Here is a 24,775-nt window from a genome sequence, read left to right as displayed (position 1 = left end):
CTACTTGACAGAGGCGGTGGCTATCACTTTCCTTTTTTGAGTAACTGACTTTAGAGAAACAGAGAGGATAGTTGTGTATTTGTCGTTCGTGAAAGTTATGCTTCCGTCAACTGGTTCAGGTCGACACTTTGTTCTACTGCTACTTTTCTTCTTGGTAGTTTACGCAAAATCGAAGGGCAAATGGAAAACAGATCCCAGGTATCCTAGCGGAACTAATACAGACGAAACGGCAGCAAGAAAATACGTCACCTACCACGACAAAATGACCATAGAATACTTCAGAAAAGGACTCGCGGCAAGATGGAAGTATGAAACTAATCTCACAGAAGAAAACAGAAAAAATATGGTAAGCTTTTCTCATAGATACTTTTTCGTGGATTTTAGGTTTGCTCGCATTTACATTCTCATAGTTTCAATATTTTTTTTCTGTAGGTTGGGGCGCGAAGAGTAAAGCACACATATAATATGCCAGCGTTTTGCACTGGAGCGGGATGGCAGGAGAAACTTTATGAAAACCAGGGTCTGTCGGTCTGATAGTTGAGTAAAATGCATGACACGGTGTAAACATATTTTTATCCAAAATTCAGGTCAAAAATTCTGCCTTTCTGCTCCTTTCCCTTTATGTCTCGTAATTGAAACCTAAGAAGAAGAAGAATCAAAAAATATGCAGTAATATTTATATAAGCTTGCTTCCTTGCATTATTTGCCATGTATAATACTAATACTTTGTATAACAAGTTATGTTTGTGTGTCGTCCAGAAAATCAAGGTACATTTGGTTTTTAGCAGTCAAACTGTACATTGATATAAAGCATCAGACCCCATGTTGGTGAAGAGGTGACGAAAGCGTTGGCTAAATGAAGTATTTCAAACTCTGTTATGATGTAGACCAGTTATTCAAAGAACTCCAAAGAAAAGCTATTGTCAACGGACCTTTCAGTTGTTTTCAAATGCTTATCAACAGAACAATACTGGACAAATTATAGCAAGATTTTGAATATCTAGGAGGGAATATAAAGGAGTCTTCAGGGTGTTTCATGAAAGTCACATCGACAATCAAATTCATTCTGTTTATTTCTTTTTTTCCGACTGCAATAAATTTATAAAATGGTAACGAAAATTTCGGTTGATACATGTAGAACTTTAAAAATGAAAACTATCGCACATTACGTCGCGTTAACTTAGCTTGCTAAAAAAAAAGATATTTATAGTCACCATAAAGTTAAAGCTGAGTAGCGGAGGGTTTACCAACGATTCAGTTGTTGATAGTAAAAACATTTTTATTTTAACTGAAATTTAATCCATTAACGGTATTGGCTATTAATTGGGAAAGTCACTTCAAAATTCATTTAAAATTCAATTTTATAAGATCCACAATGAATCTGCGAATCTTTTAGAAGTTAAAAGAACTCTTAGCACACGCGGACAACCAAGAAAATATACTGTACTAGTAAATTAAAGCCCTACAATCATTGCCATTCCATCCTGTGCGGAAATGGCCCAGGCCCGATTCCTATCAAGAAATACGAACATATTTACACCTCATAGCCTTAGATACTTTGACTCAAAAGCAACGACAAATGGATGGAAAATTTATGCCCTCAGTTATAACATGCACTGAGTGGCTATTTTATGAGGTATCGACCTAATAGCGAGTAGAATCTCCTTTAGCCTCAGAGAGCCTTAATTCTTGGGAAAGCGATTTCTCGAGGTGACGAAAGTGTTCCCATCGATGCTAACTCATGCAGACTCGATCTCATCCTGCATTTGCCTTGCAATGGTCTACGGCAGGCGAACGATTAGTTCCATGTAATCGCACATATGCTCAATTGGGTTGAGATCCGTGATTGAGCAGGGAAATTCCTGCACGATCCGCAACTGCGACATGGTGCAATATCCTCCTGGAAGTAACCGTTATCAGATGAATGTTGGAAGGTTTAGGCGCATCAGCGACTTAGGCTATATTGCGCCGTATATGAAATGTCTGCAAACTGCGTATGTCCTGTGGTCGATTTGTTGTTTGCTGGAAAAATCGAGTTTCCGGAACAAAAAATTATGCAACCCTCACCTGAGTCTGAAAAACTGAACCATGGCGTGGAAAAAAAAAAAAAAAACATAAAAATTTCTTGTGTCATTGTGGATTCGAAATCAGTCCTTTTCCACTCGGTGTAGGACGTCGGTGATTCTAGTCTATGTACGAAAGCGAAAGCCTCTTGCGGGTAGCACATTATAATTGCTGTGTTTCGGCAACCTTTAATGCCTTATTTTTAGCGGAAGCAGTAAACTACTTTTTAATAAATGAGTATACAACATTTGAGGCAATCGATCCTTTCTAGGAAATTCTGGTATCAATCAAATCATGAAGTACACTGGCTCAAAAGTTAAAGAACAAACAAAATAACGAGAGCACATTTTAAAATACAAATAAAACTAGAACCAATTGTTCCAAAACAGGAAACTGTCTCTTGTTCGATGGGGTCTTCGTGTTACCTCCACGTAATTGTTGAGTCCATAGAAGTGCATGTTTCCAGGTATACCATTTATACGAAGTTGCGCTGTCTTTTTCCCCCTTTACCGTACAGAAAAAGAGCTCATTTGAATGCACACGAACAGCATGATGGCTGAATCCAGAAACAATGGGCCATGGTGCTCTTCACTCAGTCGAGATATATTCTCAAACGGACTCTCGATACATTTTCATTGGGGAGGAGGGAGAGCGGAGGGAAAGGCGTTTTAGTTCTTGAGCAGCAAAATGCACGAAGCATGAACACTTAAACCTATTATCACATTGTCTTCAATTAGAGACTACTATTACAAAAAAATATGTAGAATATTGAGGTATTAAATTTATATTATTTTCTTAATTATTTTAGAATTAAACAAAATATTATTTACATTCATATAATTTGAGTTTCGTGAGCCATCAATAGAATGAGTGTTTTTTTTTACTATTCGTTATAATAGAGTTAACACGAGTGAACACCATCATAATGGTATTTTGAGGCGTAGTTTTAACAATTAATTTGTAATTTACACGTTTATCACGAAATTTGCATTAATAAATTACCCAGCGAGTATATTTATACAAACTGGTAATCACTAATAACCTTTCCGTTATTGGCAAATGTAATATATAACCCAAATAAACAAGTTGTGTTGCTATGTTACTTACAGTACGTTCAATAATGATTTTGGACTCTTTAATACAAACAAACTTTTCTGTGACACACGAATTTGGAAGTAAAAATGCATGAAATGAGTGACATTTTAATTATTTTTTTCTTTATAGATGGAAGAGGATATTCGATTTACAAAGTTCGTAAAAGAGGAATGGAAAAACGTGACGTCCTTCGCTTGGCAGGGATTTTCACCGCGTATTAGGCGTTGGTTCAAATTTCTTTCCGTTTTAGGAAGTGCTGCTCTGTCAGAACAGAAACAGAATAAGGCAAGCGCTTATCAATTACGGTTAGTTTAAGCATTGGAAATTTAAGAATTAAAAGAAATAAATAAAGAAAACTGTCAGTCCTAAGCCACGGCTCCCATAGAACAATTGATTTATATACAATTTATATCGATTTATATGCAATGTCCGTGGTGTACTGATCAATGAGAAGAAATAGCGCAGAATTGTGATTAAAGCTGATTTAATTGTAATTAAATTAATAAACTTAATTTAAGAAGTGCAAGTAGGCAATATATCGCAGATATTCGTTGTAAAACGAAGGTTATCTGTGGCCGAAAAGAGGTTTCTTGCCACCGTCCACTTAATGACTAAGAAATACGTTGACATGATTGGTCAATTGGTCTAGAAATTCAGTGACAAGGATTACAGCGATGATACTGAGCTATTTGGGATCTTATAGATAAATAAATAAATTTTTTGTTAATACTCCGGGACGACCAAACGGTCAGAGGAGTTCACAAGATAGACAGAATACAAGAAACAGCACCGTATTTAGCGGTCACGGGATTGAACCCCGGTCACTCAAGGCACGTGTATTTATGCACCCGTGCGCTTGACCACTCGGTTACGGCTTTCTGTAGGTTTTATTTTGTTTCTGTATCTGACATTTTTCTGACATTTAATTCTGTCTGGGTTTATTAGCCCTGATGCAGAGTTGTGGAATGGCATGATTTGTTGGCTTTTGTTCATTTTTGAGAAGCAAAACTGCCTGTTTCTTGCATTCTGTCTGGAACGTGTTGTAGAGATTGTGGTTGAGATGATGTGAGACAAAACCAAGTGACCTTCTTGTATACCTCTTCTTTAGTCAAAATTTTAAGTTATTTTGTTAAAAGCTGAGTTGCTTCATGGATGGGTAAGTTGGTCAGAGATTCCCAAATATTAAAAGAAATAAAATTTGATAATGCAGTTCGTACTTCCTGTCTTAATATGGGAGGTATACAGTAGTAAGTAGGAAGATGGCTTGCCTGTGATGCAGTGCCTGTGATCTGATCCAACATTAAATCAAGAGTGTTACATTAAATATTATCGTAATGCAATATTTGCAAAAATGAGCTTATGATATTGATTATTTTATGTCAATTTTGTTAATTCTTAGTCTGGAAGAAGTATTTTGCAGATAATGTAAATGAGCTTATACATGAGCCAACAAGCTATTATGGCTACCTACATAATGGTGTGAGGAATTTTTATGGGTCTTTTTCACAACGTGGGTGAGTTAGTCGATCTCAGGGGAGGATAGCATGGTTTTTCCTTCTAAATTCTGGTTTTTCGTCCAGAAAACAGAAAATTGACCACAGAACACACGCAATTTACAGACAATAAACACGGAGCAATATGGCCTTAGTCGCTAATGCTCCTAAAATCCTACTACAATAACAACATAATAGCCTGTTGGGTTGCTTTTACCCGTTGTGGTATCGACTTCATGAGACCTCGAAAGGTGTCCTCAGGCAACCGGACTAGCTAAACAGAGGTGGGGGGGAGGCGTCCCGGAGTTCGGCAACGAAGCGAGGCACTGGCGTGGACTGCAAATGTTGCATTCCACCGTATCCCACAAATGTTTAATGGGATTGAAGTCGGGGCAATATGTCACTTCTCCCGTGGTGTTTGGTTAAGAAGGGCGCACAGTTACTTTGTGCATCCTGGTTGTAGTCTGCCGTTAATTGAGGGAGCGTGAGTTGTCTGTTGTCCTGGATAGAACGTGGCAATCGCTGTTCACCTCAACTGTCAACTAGCGGTGGACATGTTGGATGGTTCGGTGTATGTCCCTCTTCAAACTGTTCCCGCCACAGCTTCAGTGTAGCTGCCCTTGAACAATAATCTGAAGCCAGCATGCGGGAAAACGCGTGATCTGTCAGACTTTGAAAAAGGTATTATGCTTTTGAGAAACCTTTTTCAAAGGTTTCTCAAAAGATTTCTCAAAAAGCATCTGTCCAGAAGGTTTTTAATGACCGGAAAGCAAGTTGTTCTTCTACATTTCAAAGGTATAAATGTGGCAAGACTGTGCGAAAAAATAGGATATCGAGTATGTAGCAAATAACATCTGAATTAAATCAAGCCCAGAACTGTCCTATTTGAACCTGCACCATGACTAAGAAATTGAAGAATGAGTATTGGAGGTCAGCTGCCTATTGGAAAGCCACTTGTTTCAGAATAAAACAGAAAAATCCACTTTCACTGGTGCCGAGAACGTCGTGATTGGGCAGTGGAAAAATGAAAGAGAGTCATGTCGCCAGATGAATCACGATGCATTTTGTTTTGCACTGATGGTAAGTAGAGAGTGCGGCGAGAACCTCACGAAGTGATTGACCATGCTTTCCTCGTTAAGACAACCCAAGCATCTACAAATAGTATCATAGTATGTGGAATGTTTTGTTGGCACGGACTAGGTCCATTGATACCGGTGGAAGATCGAATGTGATCCAGGTAGTACCTGAATTTTGTATTAGATCTACTTCACCCTGAAATGCTACACTTTTATCCTGAAAGTGTAGGATTGAACAAACAAACAAAGGAAGAATGGTTACAATTTGACCAAAACGTACTAAAACACCTTATTGAAACCATGCCACACTGCACACTTGCTGTTACAAAGGTGGCCCGATTTGATACTGAATAAAGGTTCGTATTTTTTTGGTCAGTGTGAGTATGTAGCACAATATGGGCTGAGTCGCTGATGTGCCTAAAATTCTACTCCAACAACAACTAATCTTTCCTTGAATTGCAAAAAATTGCGATTTCGGTATCAATAACACATCTATTTATTACTTTATTTGAGCTGAAATTTCACTAATCTATATTTCAATAAATGGATTTAAATTAAAATAGCCATTGGCTTAACCACACAAAAATTCGATAAATGATATTTAAGCTCTTTTTCTAGGAATTCAGAGTGGACATTTTGTCAATTGCATTTAATTTTATTTGTTATTTCGATTTTATTTGACTCTTGTAAAATTTTATCATTTCTTGTACTTTTTTTTTTTTTTTCTGCGAGCTGACGAATTTTTAAAAGGAGGGATATTCGTAAAATTAATTTTATGAATTAATCTTGAAGCTGAAGAACGAGATCTCTGGTTTGCATCTTAAATCAATACGAAATGCCATTGATCATCACCGAAGCTAAATAAAGTCGTCAAGCTTATCGGAATTCCATCACCGAAGCTAAATAAAGTCGTCAAGCTTATCGGAATTCCAGAAATGGATTATTTTTGTTAGTAGATCTGAAATCGTCCTGATATTTTACCTTTAGTGAGCCGTCTTACCAATGCAACATAAAGAAGACACTGTATTGTATATGAAGTTCATTTACAGGATGAATCTGTGTTGTTATGGCCTAGCATGGATAAAATTCGCCATCTTAAGAACTACCTTCATAACATGTTCAAAGTCGAATTTTGAAGAATCATATTGTGAGAGTTGTTCGATTGAAGCACCTTCAAGGTGACAATTCTCAATGGGGTTGCAAGAGAAGAAACAGACGCGTACGTTTAAACACATCGCTATGACAGTTCAAAACGTAACAAACAAAACTCGTTGTTACTGTGTGTGTAATTTTTCTGTCCGTTGATCCTTTCTGGACTGTCAAAAACGAATCACCGCGCATGAAGGTCAAATACTACAAAGAAATTCATAACAAATTGGTGGCTATGCATGACAATACTCAAAAACCGTAAACATCATTTGAAACTAAAGCCTAAGTTTTCCAGAATGAAGTTAAATATCCTCAGCCTCCAACAGCAAAAATATGTCAATCTCAGGAATATGCATGAAGTGCGGCTGTACTGACCACTTTCTTCGACAATTGTGAGTTTTTGCTGTTAGATTTTAAAGAATCTCATGTCAACATTAGCAACAATATACTGAAATCTGAACCGAACTGAATCAAACTCAACATCAAACTCATGTTGTCAGGACAACAAGCAGAAAGAATCATCTTAGTTCCCAGCTTCCACAAGTTATACAAGTTATCAACCCGATGTAGACCTTACTTCAAAACAGAGGGGAAACAATCAAATATTATGTAATTGAGCGTTTTTCCAAAATTATCACTACGCGACTGTCATGTTTTTGGTGCTCTGAAGGATGCAGTTTGAAAACGAACACAGCCATCGAAGAATGATTCCGTCAATAACTGAAAGAATTTTTGGAGCAGGAATGCAGAGATTATATAGAATATAATATAGATAATATATAGACAATAAATAATTTATAATATAATTAGTAGATAGATAGTAAATAGATTATAATAAAAATAATAGATAGATGATAAATAGATTATAATATGTAGATAATATATGGATTATATCCGTAAAACAGGAATACAGTAAACCCTCGATTTAACGGACCCCGATATAACGTATTTTGGATTTAACGGACCGGACAAATAATAATACAGTAATGTGCATATTAATATCGACCATTGTTATTTTTTTTAGGATATACAAAACTTCAGTGTTATTATTAATTAAAATTAATAATAATTACCTATTTCCATTATCGTTTTGATAACTGCCTACTTTTATTTTTATAATCAAATTCAGACTGTAGTCAGGAAATTGTTTCTTATTTTTTCTGAAAACGTGTTCAAATAGCTGTATTCCCAGATTACAGATAACAGATAAGAGCAGGCGGTGACTTGCGAGCTGAACGGGACTCGGGACACTAAACTGCAGGTCTACCGACTCGCTTTGTTTTGGTCTCAGTCTGCCTCAAGCTCTCGTGTGGTCAGGTTGTATACAGAGTGTTTCTGTGATTTCTGAACTGTGACTTTATTTATTAAATAATTTTGCAATCCTTACAATTTAAAATGACATCAAGTGATAGAGGAGTTAAAAGAAAGCGTGTGAACTTAAATGTGGCACAGAAATTAGAGCTAATTGAGAAATCAGAACAAGGCGTCTCAGTAGCACGTGTTTGTGAAATTTACGGCGTAAAAAAAAAAAAAAAAACTGTTTCTGATATCCGTAAATCAAAAGCCAAATTACAACATTTTATATTTACAACAGAATATTACATATTCTTTATTATAATTTAATAATTTTATATTGTACAGTACTGTATATTGTATTAAAGCTTTTTTTTACATTAAGAACAATAAAAAATGCCCCCCCAGGTTACATTCGATTTAACGGACTTTCGGCATTAACGGACACCCCTTCTCCCCTAGTAGTCCTTTAAATCAAGGGTTTACTGTATATAGATTAGTGGGATGAATTACCGTGTGATGATGAAGTAATGGAACGCAAGTCTAAAAGAAAAAGGTGACTTTTAAAAAAAATTTCAAAATTAACTTTAAAAGTATTGAACGTATTTTAATTGAATAAAACCCTCTAACTTAATTTAATAATATGTATGCTGGCTGAGAGATCCCTCTCTTTACAAGTGTATTGCCTTTCAATGTAATTGAAAATTTTCAAAGCGACCTTCTAAGCCGCCTTAAGCCCCTCGGGCCACCATCTTTTGAAGAATGGACAAAGATGATGTACCTGATGAGCTAAATCTGGGAAGGTAGGAATTAAAATATTTCGACAATAAGAAAGTTTACTTGCTAATAGCAAAGTTGGTAAGAAAGCAATAAACATTCAGTAGAATTACAGAAAAATGAATATTGACTTGATTTTTTGGAGTACAGCTTACATGCCTCTTTTGAGACTGTTATAACTCTTTTTTTTTTTTTTTTTTTTTTTTTTTTTTGTAGATGAATCGACTAAATGCAGAAATGGTGGATGTGCACAGCACAGCCCAGTTACGTTTCTATGTCAGCCATTCAAAAAAAAACAAGACTCACAACATGAACATGGACCCAGGTAACTCATTCATGATTTTTGTTTCCTACTTTGAGAGAAACTATATTCATGATTTTTCTTTCCAACTTTAAGAGAAACCATAAGTGGATCATGACAATTAGTAAATCACACGATCAGTTCAATGATTGATCCTGTGCCTTCGTGAGCACAATTGGTAGAATAGAACTGGTAGAATTTTTTGAATCCCCTAATCGCCGTCCTCCCACACTGGGTGGTGTGGTGAGGACGGCGATTCTTTGCTTTGCTTATCACTGTACACAAATGATATTTGGGATGGCTCATAAATCAAGAAGTAACTTTGACTTAGGATTTGCAATGGTGCTGAAAGTAACTGCCATGCCACCTCGCGGAACAGGTCAGTTGTCCAATTACGTCGAGAAGGAAGGAATTTATCGGGGTTTATTATTATTATTATTATTATTTTTTTTTTTACTTCACATGTTCGATCTTGGTCGAGATGCATGGCTGTTTATGTTATATTCGTCCACGGAATATTTATAGACATAATATAATTTACAGACCAATGATTTTTTTTTTTTTTTTTTTTGTAGTTTTGTTAAAACTGTAATGGAGAGAGAGAGAGAGAGAGAGAGAGAGAGAGAGAGAGAGAGAGAGCGAGAGCGAGCGATTTAAAAACAAATCTGTTCATTACAGTTATGTTAATAGAAAATCCTTTTGGAATTTTTTTTTTTTTTTATGTGAACCCCAAACACGAGAGGTATTAGAACCTATAGTACTTAGTACCGTGCTTGGATTGGAGGTTGAGAAGACGAAAGAAGATATTTGTTGACATTGGACTTGAACTTCTTTAGACTAATTTTCAGGAAATACGTATGAAGAAAGTTTGTTCCAGAAAACGGCAGTTGAATGATTAAATGAGGAAGATGAAAAGTTGGTTCTGTGGGTTTGTAGTTGGACAGTAAATGGATGTTGGCTGTGGCGGCACGTGTTCGGACTGTTTTGAAAGAGAGAGAGAGAGAGAGAGTAGGAATTATAGAAGCCAATTCAGAAGAACAGTGCCCATGGAAGTATCTGTAAAAGAGGCATGCAGCAGAAACAGTACGTCTATGCGAAAGCGAGTGGAGAGACTGTTAGAGATGAATCATAAATTAACCTAACTGACCTCTTCTGAATGGAATCAAGAAGCCTGAGAGAGGTTTTGGGGGCACCACCCCAGATGTGGGAACAATATTCCATGGAAGGGTGGATTTGCGATTTATACAGAGTGAGCAGCTGTTTGGAAGAAAAGTAACGCCGAGAGCGAAAGAGAAAACCAAGTTTTTTAGATGCAGAGGAAGCAATATTTGTAATGTGCTTGTGCCAAGAGAGATTAGAAGTCAGGGTAATCCCCAAAAGAGATATATCATTTTGCCTAGAAATCGGAGTGTCACTAAAGATAAGCATAGGAGCAGAAGAATCCTTTTTGCGAGATATAAGATAAGCATTTTGCCTAGAAATCGGAGTGTCACTAAAGATAAGCATAGGAGCAGAAGAATCCTTTTTGCGAGATATAAGACAAGACTGAGTTTTAGAAGGGTTGAAATCAACTAAGTTGTCTTTGCCCCACTGGAGAATTACCTGAAGATCGGCATTTAAGGAAGTGGTAGCAGATTTTCGAGAAGTTGAAGCTGATTGAGCAGGACAAGGTTTCTCAAAATAGAAAGTGGAATGCAATGTGCTATCTTCGGCAAAACTATGGATAGGATTTCCAGTCAATGGAAGAAGGTCATTAATATACAAGAGGAAAAGAGTGGGGGAAAGAACTGAACCTTGGGGGACACCGGCATTAGTAGAGCAGTTAGAAGACAGAGAGCCATCTACCATCACCCTCAGTGAGCGATCAGAGAGAAAACTGGATAACCAATTACTAAAAACAGTTGGCAAACCATAAGATGGAAGCTTGTTTAGAAGACCATTATGCCAAACACGATCAAAAGCCTTTGAGATGTCAAGAGCAACTACTTGTGTTTCACCGAACCTTTCCATTGAATTAGTCCATAAATGGGTAACATAAGCCAGAATATCACCAGTGGATCGACACTGACGGAATCCATACTAGTGATCGTTGATCAGACGGAAGGTTTCTAGGTAGTTTAAGAGTTGGCGGTTAATTGATTTCTCCATTACTTTAGAAAGAGTAGAAGTTATTGCAATGGGGTGATAATTGGATGGGAGGGATTTCTCACCCTTTTTGGGAACTGGCTGGATATGAGCAAATTTCCAAGCAGAAGGAAAAACATCTTTGGAATAAGAAAGTGAAAAAAAGGCGGCAAAGTAAGTTCAGGAGGACAGGTTTTGAGAACAAGTGAGAAATACCATCAGGACCTGCAGCTTTCTTAGCATCAAGATTCATCAAAATCCTTCTGATATCCTTTTGACGGAAGACCACAGGAGACATTGAATGGAGCGTGTTGGGAATGGTGGGAGGTGTTTTACCAAGATCGTTAATACATGAGCTGGAAGAAAAATGGGATGCTAGCAGGTCAGCTTTATCCTTGGCTGAAGTGACAACAGAACCATCTGGTTTGGACAGAGGTGGGAGCAGAGATGGGCAAAAGTTGCGGCCAATAGCTTTGGCAAAAGACCAGAATGCACGGCTACCATTAGGGCAAGAAGCAAGTTTTCAACTCTTAGCCTGTTTAAACTCTAGTTTGGACTGATTAATAACTGCAATCAGTCCAAACTCTAGTTTGGACTAATTAATTACTATGCTTATTTTTATTGGGAATAAGACATTAAACACATGCTTCAGACTTACTTAAAATATATTCTATTGCCTGGAATCTGCTTTTTGCTTGCGATGTAATTCATGTTAAGTGGTGTAACGGTATATCATTAAATGTTTGCAGAACAGTGGATTATACTTTTATTTTTATTATGTTTACTCCATGCAGCATAAAGGATTATTGTTGTTTTTGAATAATTTTATTTTCATTTTATTTTATTTATTTATTATTATTATTTAATTTTTTTGTCATTGCATATTGGCGACAACTTAAGATACTGAAAACTCATTTGCCTTAGCTGTGAACTCTGACAGCCATACATGCATAAGACAGGACTAAAAAAATTCTACACGTGATTCGTGACACAAACAGGAATTTGAAAGGGGATGGGGAAGAAAATTCAATACGAAATATCGTGCTCAAAATCAATCTTTATCACGTGAAACACATTACAGTTGATAAAGCTAAATCCAATTTTCTTTTATCTTTCACTGGTGCATATGCAACCACCTTGCTTGTTTCATTGCATGTATGACTTGTATAGAATAAGTTATTAGATGAAGTCCTCCGATCAACTAGTCCATCTAGTTTCTATCCCAAGATTCTAGTTTTATTGCAAGATTAATTCTAATTCAAAATTCTAGATTTTATTCACCTGTTCCGAGAATTAAAAATGAACATTCTCTGACCCAGAAAAAGAAAATTCCATTTTAATTGACAATGAATTTATTAATCATAATTTGTTAATGAATTCTTTGGTTGTATTTTATTTGCTTTGTTGTCTTTTAACTGCTGCCCTTTTATAGCAACTCTTTAAAAGAAAATCTATTTTTTTACAAAAAAATTCAAGATTATGCAGTTCACTGTGTGAAATCTGTTAATTTTTTCTTGCAGTAATGAGGCGAGCTTTTAAAAAAGTTATTGATTACGACGAACTGAAGTACTATTGGGTAGGTTGGAGGAACGCCACAGGACGGAAATTCCGCAAAAAATACATTGAGTACATAAAAATTCTCAATGAAGTGGCCAGCATAAATGGTACGTATTAAAAAAGGAGATAATAGCATGATGTCGTATGGGTGTGGGCAAGTGCTAATTATGCTAATATTTTTGGTTGAAATATACCAAGTTAAAATGAACGCTTGTTTTTATTTTCTTGGGTTAGCCAGCTTTGTTTCCATAAATGCACTAGTGCACGAAATCTAAGCCACAACCATACTTTTTTTAAAGTAATTGCATGATGCTAATACTACACTGCTCGACAAAATTAACAAAACACGTAGAAAACGTGGTGTAACTCGCGTGAAACTTGCGATGAAGCGCGTTAAAATTGGGTCCAGTTCTGTTCTCTGACGAGTACCGTTTTAGCCTACAAACAGATTCTAAACGTTATTTTATCTGGAGACAACGAGGAATGCGGTATCATCCCTCCAACATCAGAGAAAGGGACACTTACAGTGGAGGCGATGTTCTCGTGTGGGGCGGAATAATGATCAACGGCCGCACTCCTCTTCATGTTTTTGATAGGGGCATCATAATTGCGCAGAGGTACCGAGAACAGATCCTCGAACCCTATGTGCGACTTTTAGGGATGCGGTTGGGCCAGGTTTTCTTTTCATACACGACAACGGCACTGCACACACACACAGCTCAAGTGGTGGAGGAATATCTTGAAACTGAAGATATCCAACGACTGCCGTGGCCAGCACGATCACAGACTGAAATTCGATCGAGCATGTGTGGGATGTCCTTGGGCATCGCATTGCACGCAGATAGCAAACTCCGCGATTTTTTGCCACAGAATCTTATAGACACCCTTATATCGAGCATGGTTCACCGCTGTCAGGCCTGTTTAGCTGTTGGAGGTGATCACACGCCATACTGATGTCATGTGACCATATTTTTGAGCATCTTGTATCGACTTCTGTAATGTGACCTTTTTCGTAATTCGTATACAGTGTCCTTATAAATATCCCTTATACCTATCTGAAGTTTCTCGCTGTCTCCTCATTTCATCGTTATTCTTTGTACACCACCATACCAAACTTTGTCCCACTTCATCGCAAGCTGCACGAGTTACACAACTTTTCTACGTGTTCTGTTAATTTTGTCGAGGCTGTGCATTTATTATATTCGATTCCTCTAAGTAAACGGACAATGTTCTGACAACATCTGAAGTATCCTTTTTTCTTATTACAGTTGGAATATTAGCTGTAAATATAATAAAAAGTTAAATACACTTTTATCATATTTAAGGGGCATCGAGTTTTTTTTAGGGGCAGTGTTATTTTCTTATTCAATTCAGTATCAGATGAACTAAGCAATATTATAATTTTTATGTTGTTAACAATGCATTGAGAACCGATATCTGAACAAATGATTAGATTTTGCTTGGCCATGATACACTCTCGTCGTTTCATAAATAAGATGCGAGAAAAAATAAGTTCATTCTAACATCTTATGTATTCGCAGAGTATCATGATTATACATTTAAACATCACACCATTTTAATTTGTAAAGGGGAGCAACCTTGCATTGATTAAATATTAATTTCTGAAACAATCTTTTTAGATAAATTTTACTCATTAAGATTTATTTATTGGCATTTGATTTTTGTTGTTGTTGTAAGAGCTTTTTCATTTGTATTTGCTTCTTGTTTTTCCAAGGTTTTTCTGATATGGGAGATATGCGAAGAGATGACTATGAGAGTCCTACTTTCGTTAAGGACCTCGAAATTCTGTGGAACCAGCTGCGTCCTTTTTATTTACAGCTGCATGCTTACGTGCGAAAAAAGCTCATCCAACTTTATGGAGAAGATAAGATCCGAAAAGATGGACCAATACCTGCACACATCGCTGGTAAGTGGCTCGTTGCTCCACCTTTTGATGCTCTGCGTGCGCGTATGCGTGTGTTGCTTTTGGCAATATTTATGATAATTAAATTCATAAATTCGTAAACTCTATGACTTGCATATATTGTAATCGTATATGAAAGTAGTCTCTCACTCAAATGATGCGAGAGATCCCTCGCGATCCCACTAAACTGCGCTAGCTGTCCAAACCCCCATCTGCGACTTTCTAAGGATTATAAATTTTTACTAGCCCATAAAATTCATATATTTTTTACGAATCATTTATACGAGTATTGGAAATATCTTTTTATTTCCATCAAATCAGTCTCCTTTTATCTATCCATTCTCTATTTTAGACTCGTATCTTAGCATTACTGCAAATATAAAGAGAGCAAGGGCCTCAGACTCAGATGTTGATAGCTGAAGCCGCGGCAGATTTTACCAAGGTTCACTGGTGTTGTTTCTACATTGCCCCAAGGTGGCGGGGACTTCGAAAAAAGGCAATTATAAAGGCAATTAAAAATATATGCGCCAGTCAGACTATCTAAATCGGACACTGAGGCCTCAAGATAATCACGGTTTTTTTTTTTTTTTTTTGGAAAAATCTGGGACCATGGGCGCCGACAGCATGGTGCAAGTTCACCACATTTGGATTTCGAAGTAATACATAATTTTTAATATTTTCATTAATTTATTTTGATGAAAATTTGGTGAACAAAAAATTTACTCCCACATGAACCACCTTGAGAAATATTCTGCCGGGCGCCCATGCCTGGGACTGCCTCTGAAACCACCTTGAGAAATATCCTGCAGGTGGGGGAAATAAAGACATATTGTGAAGAATCATTAAGCTTTAATCACTATGCATCAGTAAAAAAAAAAAAAAATCCACATCATTTTGATCATATGAGAGGAGCTCTAAATCCTTTAGCCCCTAAAATCCACATCATTTTGATCATATGGGGGAACTCTAATCCCGTTAGGCCCTACCTGAGATCACTCCTGATCATATGTATCTACTGATTAAAATCGATTCTTTTTTGTGAGAAAAATAAGCAGTGAAGTCACCCTGGTTGGTCTACACCGGTTCGACAGAACCAGTTGTTAAAATTTTATTTAAAAAATTTAATTGCATTTAATGCTTATTGCTATGCCTCTTAAAGAATAATCTAAGCCAGTCGGTTTTAAAAAAGCTAGGATGACTCCATTACCTATACGCTATAAATTCAATTACCGAAATTTTGTCTGTCTCTCTCTTTAATAAAGGACATATATTCGGTTCAAATTGGGATCATATCTTCGACTTCATCAAGCCTTATCCAAAAAAACCATCCGTGGACGTTACGCCAGTCATGGTCGCTAAGGTAAGTGATGATGCCACTTTTTTTAAATTTTTATTTATATACAGTTTTTTATCAATGAATTACATTTAAGTTCTTAACATTGTCACTAAACAGTAATGAATATAAACATAACTTAAACGGATATATAATGAGGAGTGTGTAAAGACCTTCAAACGCCTAGGAGCAAATAAGAAAAATGCAAATTTCAGCTTTCGCTTTATAAGTTTGAATACAGAAACAGCGTCGATGTAATTATCACTAGGATAGATATAAATATTTGCCACGTATCTGGCAACATCTGTCGATAAAAATAACCATTATTTATTAATTTGAATAATTTCTAAATTAATTTTGCGTTTAACAGAAAAATGTTTATTCTTAAGGTAATTTTGGTGTTTAGTTAATAACTAATTTTATAGATGATAGAGTATATTAAATAACGTTCTACTTTCTTAATTATATTTAAATCCAAAAAACAATAATTAATTTAAAATAATTTAACTGTATAACTATTCTACTAATATGTAAATATATAGAAATGTAAAATGTTTTACATATAAAATGTTTATATTAATTTTTGATCTGTAGTGAAATATCAACCCTACTCCAGCCACAATCAGCGAAGCTTATATACCCTACCTCCAGGGGCTGACATTTGGTGAGTACGGGCTTGGCACACCCAGGGTCCTGTGCTGGATATCATCATTCTTCTCTCTCTCTCTCTCTCTCTCATCTCTCTCTCTCTCTCTCTCTCTCTCTCTTAGGGTAACATGTAAATTTTTTTGGCTGGTGCGTCATAAGCCTCAAGCTTCCTTGCACCATATGGCTAATAATAATAATAATAATAATAATAATAGTGCTAACATACTCCTTCGGGGTCATAGATTGGACTAACACCGAGCTGGAGGGTATCATGTAAAAGACAAGGACAATGATGACCAAGAGCCGCCAACGCCACCCGAAATATGCCGTGGAGAGACTGACAATTGCCGGGGAAGAAGGAGGAAGGGGCCTAATAGACCTCATTGAGCAACAGAAGACAGCGATAGTTAATCTGAAGAATTACTTCCAGAAACACACAGCAGCACTCCACCAGGCCATAAGGAGGAAGATAGACAAGCGGTATCCCCCACTCAACCTAAGCGACGAGTCCCACCCCCCAATCAGGAGGTACAAACGAAACTAGAAAGATGAGCAGAGAAGACACTCCATGGCAGACACTACAATGATGTAGGATAGATGTGCGCGAATTTGCCTTTAGCCAGCGGGTAGTTGGTTGGTGGAACAGACTTCCATCCCTTGTTGTGGAAGTTGATAGCCTAAATAAATTTAAGACTCAGCTGGACAGGTATTTCGAACGAACGGAAGGATGAAATGTGAGTGTTTTTTTTTTTTTTTTTGGCTGATGCTGCATAAGCTTGCTTTCTTGCATCATATGCCTCTACTAATGCTAAATGCTAATGATCTCCATCAAGATCACATAGATAAAATTGCTTCCAATGCATGGTTCACGAGCGGAACGCTCTTCCCCGAGACTGGAGGATTCATGCTCGCCATCAAAGACCAGGTAATCAACACCAGGAACTATAAAAAATACATCGCCAAGGAGCCCAGACTGTTCGATGACACATGTCGACGATGCCACTTTGCCTCAGAAAGATCCAACACATCACCGTGGGATGCAAGGTGATCACCCAGACTCAGTACACTCATAGACACTACCAGGTAGCCAGGATAATACATCAGAAGCCAGCAAGGAAATACCAGTTAATTGAAGAAAGTGTACCGTACTACAAGTACGAACCCCAGGCAGTACTAGAGACCCCAACCGAAAGCTGTACAGGGACCGCACCATAATAACGGATAGGACAATCCCCCACAACAAACTGGACATAACCCTTGTGGAAAAGAAGGAAAAGGCTACCTATCTGATTGACATAGCGGTACCCAACACTGTCAACCTGCAGAGTTATAGGTTGTCTTATTCTTGTACTTCCTGATTTTTTCCCTGGGGAAAAATCAGGAAGTACAAGAATAAGACAGGAGATCAAAGAGATGTGGCATATGCAACAAGTAACAACCATCCCTATCATCGTGTTTACCACGATGATACGGATGGTTGTTAGAAAAAAAAAAAAAAAGTGTATATTTACAAGCTAAAGTGATCGTAATAGGGGCATTAGTGAATAGACTTGATCTGCAGTTTTCAGACATCTCACAGCTGTTAGTCGTTCCTGAATTGTATCAAAGGAACCAACGATTCCAAAGAAACAAACTATCTAGATCATGACACTCTCGCTCCCATTAGTCTGTGTCTTTGAACTAACTATGCTCTCTGTTGTTTTTTGTATACATGGTTCCTGCTGTTCGAATATTATTATTATTGTTAGCCATATGGTGCAAGGAAGCCTAGGGCTTTTGCTGCACGAACCAAAAAAAAAAAAAAAGAGTTACCCCTGAGAGAGAGAGAGAGAGAGAGAGAGAGAGAGAGAGAGAGAGAGAGAGAGTCAGAAATAGAAGGGAATCACCAAGTAAGAGAAGAATGATGGTATCCAGATGTGAACTCACCAGATGTGAGCCCCTAGGGAATGTCACAGAAAGAATCGAGATTTGTCAGTGCACACAATTCCCAGGAAAATGACCAACACGAAATTAGTTTTCCTGGAAGTTTTCAGGAATATCTTAATTAAAACATCAAGTGGAATTTCTGCCTTGCTATAACCAATCTGGCAAAGGATACCACGCAGTGCGTTGCATTCCAATGTACCCTATTCATAACTTAGTGCTTCATTTATAAATTCCTTGTTAGTATGCAATAGATGCTCCCTCAACTTACCAGTTTCCATTTTACACGACATCGCTTGTGATACTTAGTTGTCTTGCCCTCACTTTGACAGTCCACGTTTCGCTTAACAACAGCTCTGAATACTGTACTCTATTAGGCTCACCTAATAGAGTACAGTATTCACAAAGAGAGCGAGTGAAAGAACTACCCTCTTGGCACTAATTTTCTCTCTCTCTCTCTCTCTCTCTTCGACAAATTTCGCAGATACTGCACATATTATAATTTAATGAATCCTATCGACAGTAAAATAATTTCAGTATTAATAGTTTCGAAATATTAATAATCATTTCAATAACTGTGATTATTATTTTCAAATCGCATGAACTGATTTTACATTTTTCAAAAATGTCATCGATCAACCTCTCAAATATCAACCGACAACCTCTGTCTATAATCTTGGGCTAGCGAACTAGTGGTGTGGGATGACACAATATTTCCAACACAACGCCCCGAATAGGGTTCTACTGACCCCTCCCCCAGATTGACAGAATCACTGCTTTGCTTCAAAATAAACAATAGTGTATTTAAAATTTTGATATTCTCTCTCTCTCTCTCTCTCTCTCTCTCTCTTGAACTGTTTTAAATGAGAACGCTAATACATGTCTCAATGTATTCTGTTCCAATAAAGTGGGCTCGTTGGAGGGACATGGGTTCGAATTCCATCTGAAATTGAACGAATTCTTAAAAGCCTCTTCGGTCATAGCAGTAGTCAAACAATCTTAAATGGAGAGGGTAAAAATATTCTTTTATTACTCTCAAATGGGGAGAGTAATAAAATTTTCCCCTGAATTATTCTGGATTTTTCAGCATCAACAGGTTGTTGTCGAAATACATAAAACATGGCAAACCATACGAAATGGCGTACAATACTCTCTGGCGCACATTAACCAAAACAGTCGATGCCTTAAATAATATTTTATTTATTCACACAAAAGAGGCAGATTTAACGGCGGGCGCACCGGGCGCCCGCCTTGGGCCCCGACTTCTGAAGGGCCCACGCAAAACCCCAACAAATTAGTTGAACATATTAGTTCAAAACTTTGTGATTATTATTATGCTGTTATTAATTATATTATACATATATTATATTCAAATTTTATTGGAAATAAAACATTAATAGCACATAATATTTTTTATTTATTTAAAAAATTGGTTAACATGTATTTTTATTTCTCTGTCTCTCTCTTTTTTTTAAGGAGCCCAATATTTTCTTCTGCGTCCGGGACCTCAACCGACCTTAATACGCTCCTGCCACACAACAAGAAACAATAACATATCTTAATAATTTAGCTTTTGCATTTTATTTACCATTCTTTCAGAATTTGACTCCCCTTGACATGTTCAAGATAGCCGAAGAATTCTTCCTCTCCTTAGGCCTCAAAAGAATGACCCCAGAATTCTGGCATTATTCGATCTTCGAAGAACCCAAAGATCGAAAAATTGTGTGCCACGCTACTTCATGGGATTTCAGCAACGGTAAGGATTTCCGGTAAGTTCTTTCAGTTTGAATAACAACAAGTTGAAACAGTTTAACGTTAGATTTTTCCATTGCTATTCCCAATACAGTTGATTAATGTTTATGCACTTTAACAAATTCAATTTATGAGGGACATTACGTAGAAATGCTGCCAATAAGAAAACTTAATAAACAACACTTTACCACGAAATATTTAATTAATTTATTAGCACGAAAGGGAAAATTTATATAATTATACCAAAAGCAGCCAATGAATAAATTTCGGATTTATATATTGAAATTCGTATTCGGGCTTGAATTTTTGAATTTAGTAGAAGTCTATAACTTGGTCATAGGGAGGACCAAAACTGAGTTTTGTTTCTTCTACGATCAGGGAATTTTAATGTTATTAGACTTTTGCCAAAATTTTACTTGATTTTATTAATTCAGCGTATTTTACTAATTTCTATTTCTACGAGGAACTTTTGAAACGTTTGTGGAACGAGTATGAAAGAGTACCGATACAATGTTAAAAATTTCTCTACTTAATTTATAACACTTCAAATAGTAACCCAAGTTTCATGCAGTTTCAATAATGGAGTTTTCTTTTTTTTAAAATTAGAGGTCCTGAAGTCAACAAATTTTGCAAATGAGGAAATTGACAAAATCAGTCACTGAGCTGTCATCCAATATTTGAGGGGGAAAAAAGGCACTAACGTCAAAGACAATTCATGAGGTTATGGTTACAACACTGAGGGAGGATGCCCATTCCTCTTCCATGGTTAAGAATTGGGTAAAGAATTTAAACGAAGGAGAGAGAGACCTGTAAAATCTGGAAGCCTTGCAACGTCTATCACTCCAGAAGTTGTTTGCGGTGTGCTTCATCTGATGATGAGTGATTAAAAAGGAAAAGTTCAAAACTGTTAGCTCCTTGGGTATCTCTTTTGAATATGTGTACCACGTAATAAGAGGTTCATGCAATGCAAAAGGTATCAGCACGATGAGTCCAAAAGTTGTTGAAAGCAGATCAAAAACGCACAAGATTGGTTAAGTGAATATTTGCATCGTTTTCAAGCAGATCCAGCAAATTTGCTTAAAAAGTTTGTGACCATGAATAATACTAGGGTCCATCGCTTTCAAACAAAAGCGTGTGTGAACAGTGGAAACACAGCTCTTCTCCTCCTCCAAAGAAAGCCAAGTCGATTCCCTCTGCAGGCAAGGTGATGGCATCGGTATTTTAGGATGCTGATGGAATGTTGCTAGCGGATTACCCTCAGAAAGGCCACACAGTGACAGGGCATACTGCGCAGACTTTGCGAGGAGTTTGCATGAAAACATCAAAGACAAACGCCGAGAAAAACTGAGCAAATCAGTCTTGTTCACCAGGAACAAGACGGATTTTCGCCTGCTCACAAGTCTGTTCGTCGCCACGGCTACACTGCATGAGTACGGCTCTGAAATCTTGGACCATCTCCCATATTCACTTGATCTAGCTCCATCGGACTTTCACCTATTTCCTAATTTAACGGTAAAAATGCCTGGATAGTATTCATTTTTCCACCGACAGTGACGTCATTGCTACAGTGAATGCCTCCTAGAGGTCCAAGCAAAAAATTTTCTTCGCAGCTGGAATCAACGCATTGCAGCATCGGTAGCAAAAGTGTATAGACTTCAAAGGGGCTATGTTAAAAAAGTAAAAGTTATTAGACTACTTCACATTCAGGCCACGAAATTTTCAAATGTCATTCGTATATCAAGATTTAAAAGTTTGTTTTTTTTTTCGTCAAGTGTTTCTAATTATTATCACATTTCTCACATTACTGGCTTTTATTCAGACGATTTTATTGACCTGTTGCACGTTTATTTGCAGAACGAAAATATGCACCGAAATTTCGATGAAATTCCTTATTGCGATTCATCATGAGATGGGACACATCCAGTATTTTCAACAGCTTGTGGATCAGCTATTCATCTTTCGTGAAGGAGCTAATCCTGGTAAGAATCCCTTTTCTGTCGCATAGCCATAAAAAGGCCAGGAGAACAATTTATTATTACATCTTTTATGCTAGAAGAAGATTGATTAAATGCATTTATCAATTAGAACTCACTTCTCTCAAAATAGTACGCCATTTGTTTCAGCTCGCAGAGAACTATGAAAGCTAACTTATTACATTAAGAGAATCATATTTCTTAACATTTTATTAGGTTCAATATATACGAAGGTGAGACAGTTAGTAAATAAATTGAATATTAATTTCTTGTGGAACAAAGCGTGTATAATTTATTTCTGCTAACCAGACGTCCAGATGAGTCCGTCCAGATTTTTGAGGTTTCGTTCCGTATCGATTTTTTCCTGAATTTTGCTCTAAATTTGTCATGCCAGTCCCATTCCATTGTTAAATAGAATTTTTGAATACTGTATTTCTTGAGTTGTCTGATGAGAAATAAGGTTTGACATGTCCTTATTTTCTTGGAACTTTCTGCTGTATACTCCTACTATCACTACCCTCGCAATTCCAGAAAGCATCATTATACTGATCGTCAATGAAATTGCCCCAACTAGAAAGAATTGTAAGATTTATCTGACAGTTTTCAAGCACAACTCTGACGTGCTTCTACATTTGCAGGATTGAATCATACAAAGCAAACGGTTAACATGGCAAGACTGATCGGCGCAGTAGAAAAGGTGTTATAAACGACCCTAGGAGGAAAATAAAATGGATGATTGAATTACCGTCTAAGAGCGTGCAATGCCCTTAACAAGCGTCAAGCGACGTCATGAACAAACCACGTTCCTATCTGGGATCCAGTGACTGCTATGCGAATCAAAACAATCCAGGGATAAAAGCAATTTTATCCCTGGATAAAAAGTGAAGAGTAACATAAAAAATACTTTTTATACTACTCTTCACTAATGATTACGTTTTTGTTTTATTTTTTTTGGAAAAATCATGTTTTCAGTTTATAAACTCGTTAGATCATGTAATGCATTATTTACTCATAATTACCAATGTTTGTGTGAATATGAAAGAGATGAGTATTTGTTGAATGTTACAAGAGCATTGATATAATTTAATTATCGAACAGCATAAAAAAAAAGGTAAACTGCATTAGCAAATCCTGCCTCTCCAACGATTCATGTTGAGAGAAATGGACTATAAACTGCCATTAGTTGCAGGTTAGCATTAGCATTCAGGGGGTTGAACCCCGCTCTACTCAAAGAGCACGTGCTGTAGATCTCCAGCTCTTGACCACTCAGCTACGGAGGCAGAAGGGAAGTAAATGAGAAAATTGTTTAATAGTTTTTTTTTTTAATTCTTATAGGATTCCCTGAAGCAATAGGAGATACTCTAGTTCTTTCTGTTTCCACACCTCAACACTTGAAAAAGATTGGTCTGTTGGAAGAAGTTTCCGATGACCTAAGTAAGTATTTCTATGTCTCCACATCACATCTCTTTTTATATCTAGACATTCCACTGAGAATTAAAATTTGGAACACACAAAACCGATATACATGTTACGGCTAAATACCGAAACTGGATATTGTCAAAATTAATCTTTCGACATTATCCAACACGCGAGTAAAAATTCAGGAAACACATTTTGAACATTTGCTGGATAATCTTGATATTAGCCAAAATGGGTTAGCTAATGTTGAACAGGAACTTTATATAAAATGACAATTTAATACCGAACAGAACTTCCTTAAAAATTTATGCTGTCAGTAAAAGAGCTTAAATAGCTAAAAGTATCAAATTGATACATTTTATCTGAAGTAATAATGAAAAGTATTAGATCCATAAGATTAGAAATAATCGATACAAAAAAAAAAAAAAAAAAAAAAAAAACAAATCTGGTTCCAATTACAAAAGAATAACTGCATTATTTAACTGAGGCCAAATGACTCAGTCACGTTGTGAAAAAAAAAAAAATAATAATAAAAATTCCTCCCGTAATTGATGGGATTCGAAGCTCGGCCTTTTCTACCTGGTGTAGGGAGGATGGTGCTTATATGCACCTTCTTTTTTCTTAAGCACAATCATTTTATTAAATAACATTGAGAAAAGAATACAGAGAGTGACGTTAGAATTTTAGATGATATCAAGAGCAGGAGAGTTACCAATGACCAATTCTAATCAGTCCTCTTACAGAGCAATTTGGATTGGCTTGGTCGCAAAAGTTACACCTATATTTTAATACTGAAAATGCAAGGTTTTGCATTTGGAAAAAGTAATCTCTAAATTACTTATACATTAAGAGGAGTAGTTAAAAACACGAGAGG

At 36.7% G+C, this 24,775-nt stretch overlaps 1 protein-coding gene across 1 annotated transcript in view; it reads left to right on the top strand.

Moving 5' to 3' along the window:
- The first annotated feature begins 262 nt into the window (after window positions 1–262).
- The window catches only part of LOC150089749 (angiotensin-converting enzyme-like), a 49,302-nt gene continuing 24,789 nt past the window's right edge, over window positions 263–24,775 (top strand). Inside the window, exons 1-9 of the mRNA XM_090390089.1 lie at window positions 263–346; window positions 3,289–3,444; window positions 9,164–9,272; window positions 12,893–13,036; window positions 14,665–14,856; window positions 16,116–16,213; window positions 20,357–20,526; window positions 22,364–22,488; window positions 23,818–23,916. Coding sequence (XP_090246215.1) covers window positions 263–346; window positions 3,289–3,444; window positions 9,164–9,272; window positions 12,893–13,036; window positions 14,665–14,856; window positions 16,116–16,213; window positions 20,357–20,526; window positions 22,364–22,488; window positions 23,818–23,916 — 1,177 coding nt within the window. The remainder of the gene's footprint in view (window positions 347–3,288; window positions 3,445–9,163; window positions 9,273–12,892; window positions 13,037–14,664; window positions 14,857–16,115; window positions 16,214–20,356; window positions 20,527–22,363; window positions 22,489–23,817; window positions 23,917–24,775) is intronic.

This window comes from Mastigoproctus giganteus, chromosome 2 (assembly GCF_048544385.1).
Source record: "Mastigoproctus giganteus isolate SK-2022 chromosome 2, ASM4854438v1, whole genome shotgun sequence".
Lineage (NCBI taxonomy): Eukaryota > Metazoa > Arthropoda > Arachnida > Uropygi > Thelyphonidae > Mastigoproctus > Mastigoproctus giganteus.
This window is presented reverse-complemented; position numbering and strand designations above follow the sequence as displayed.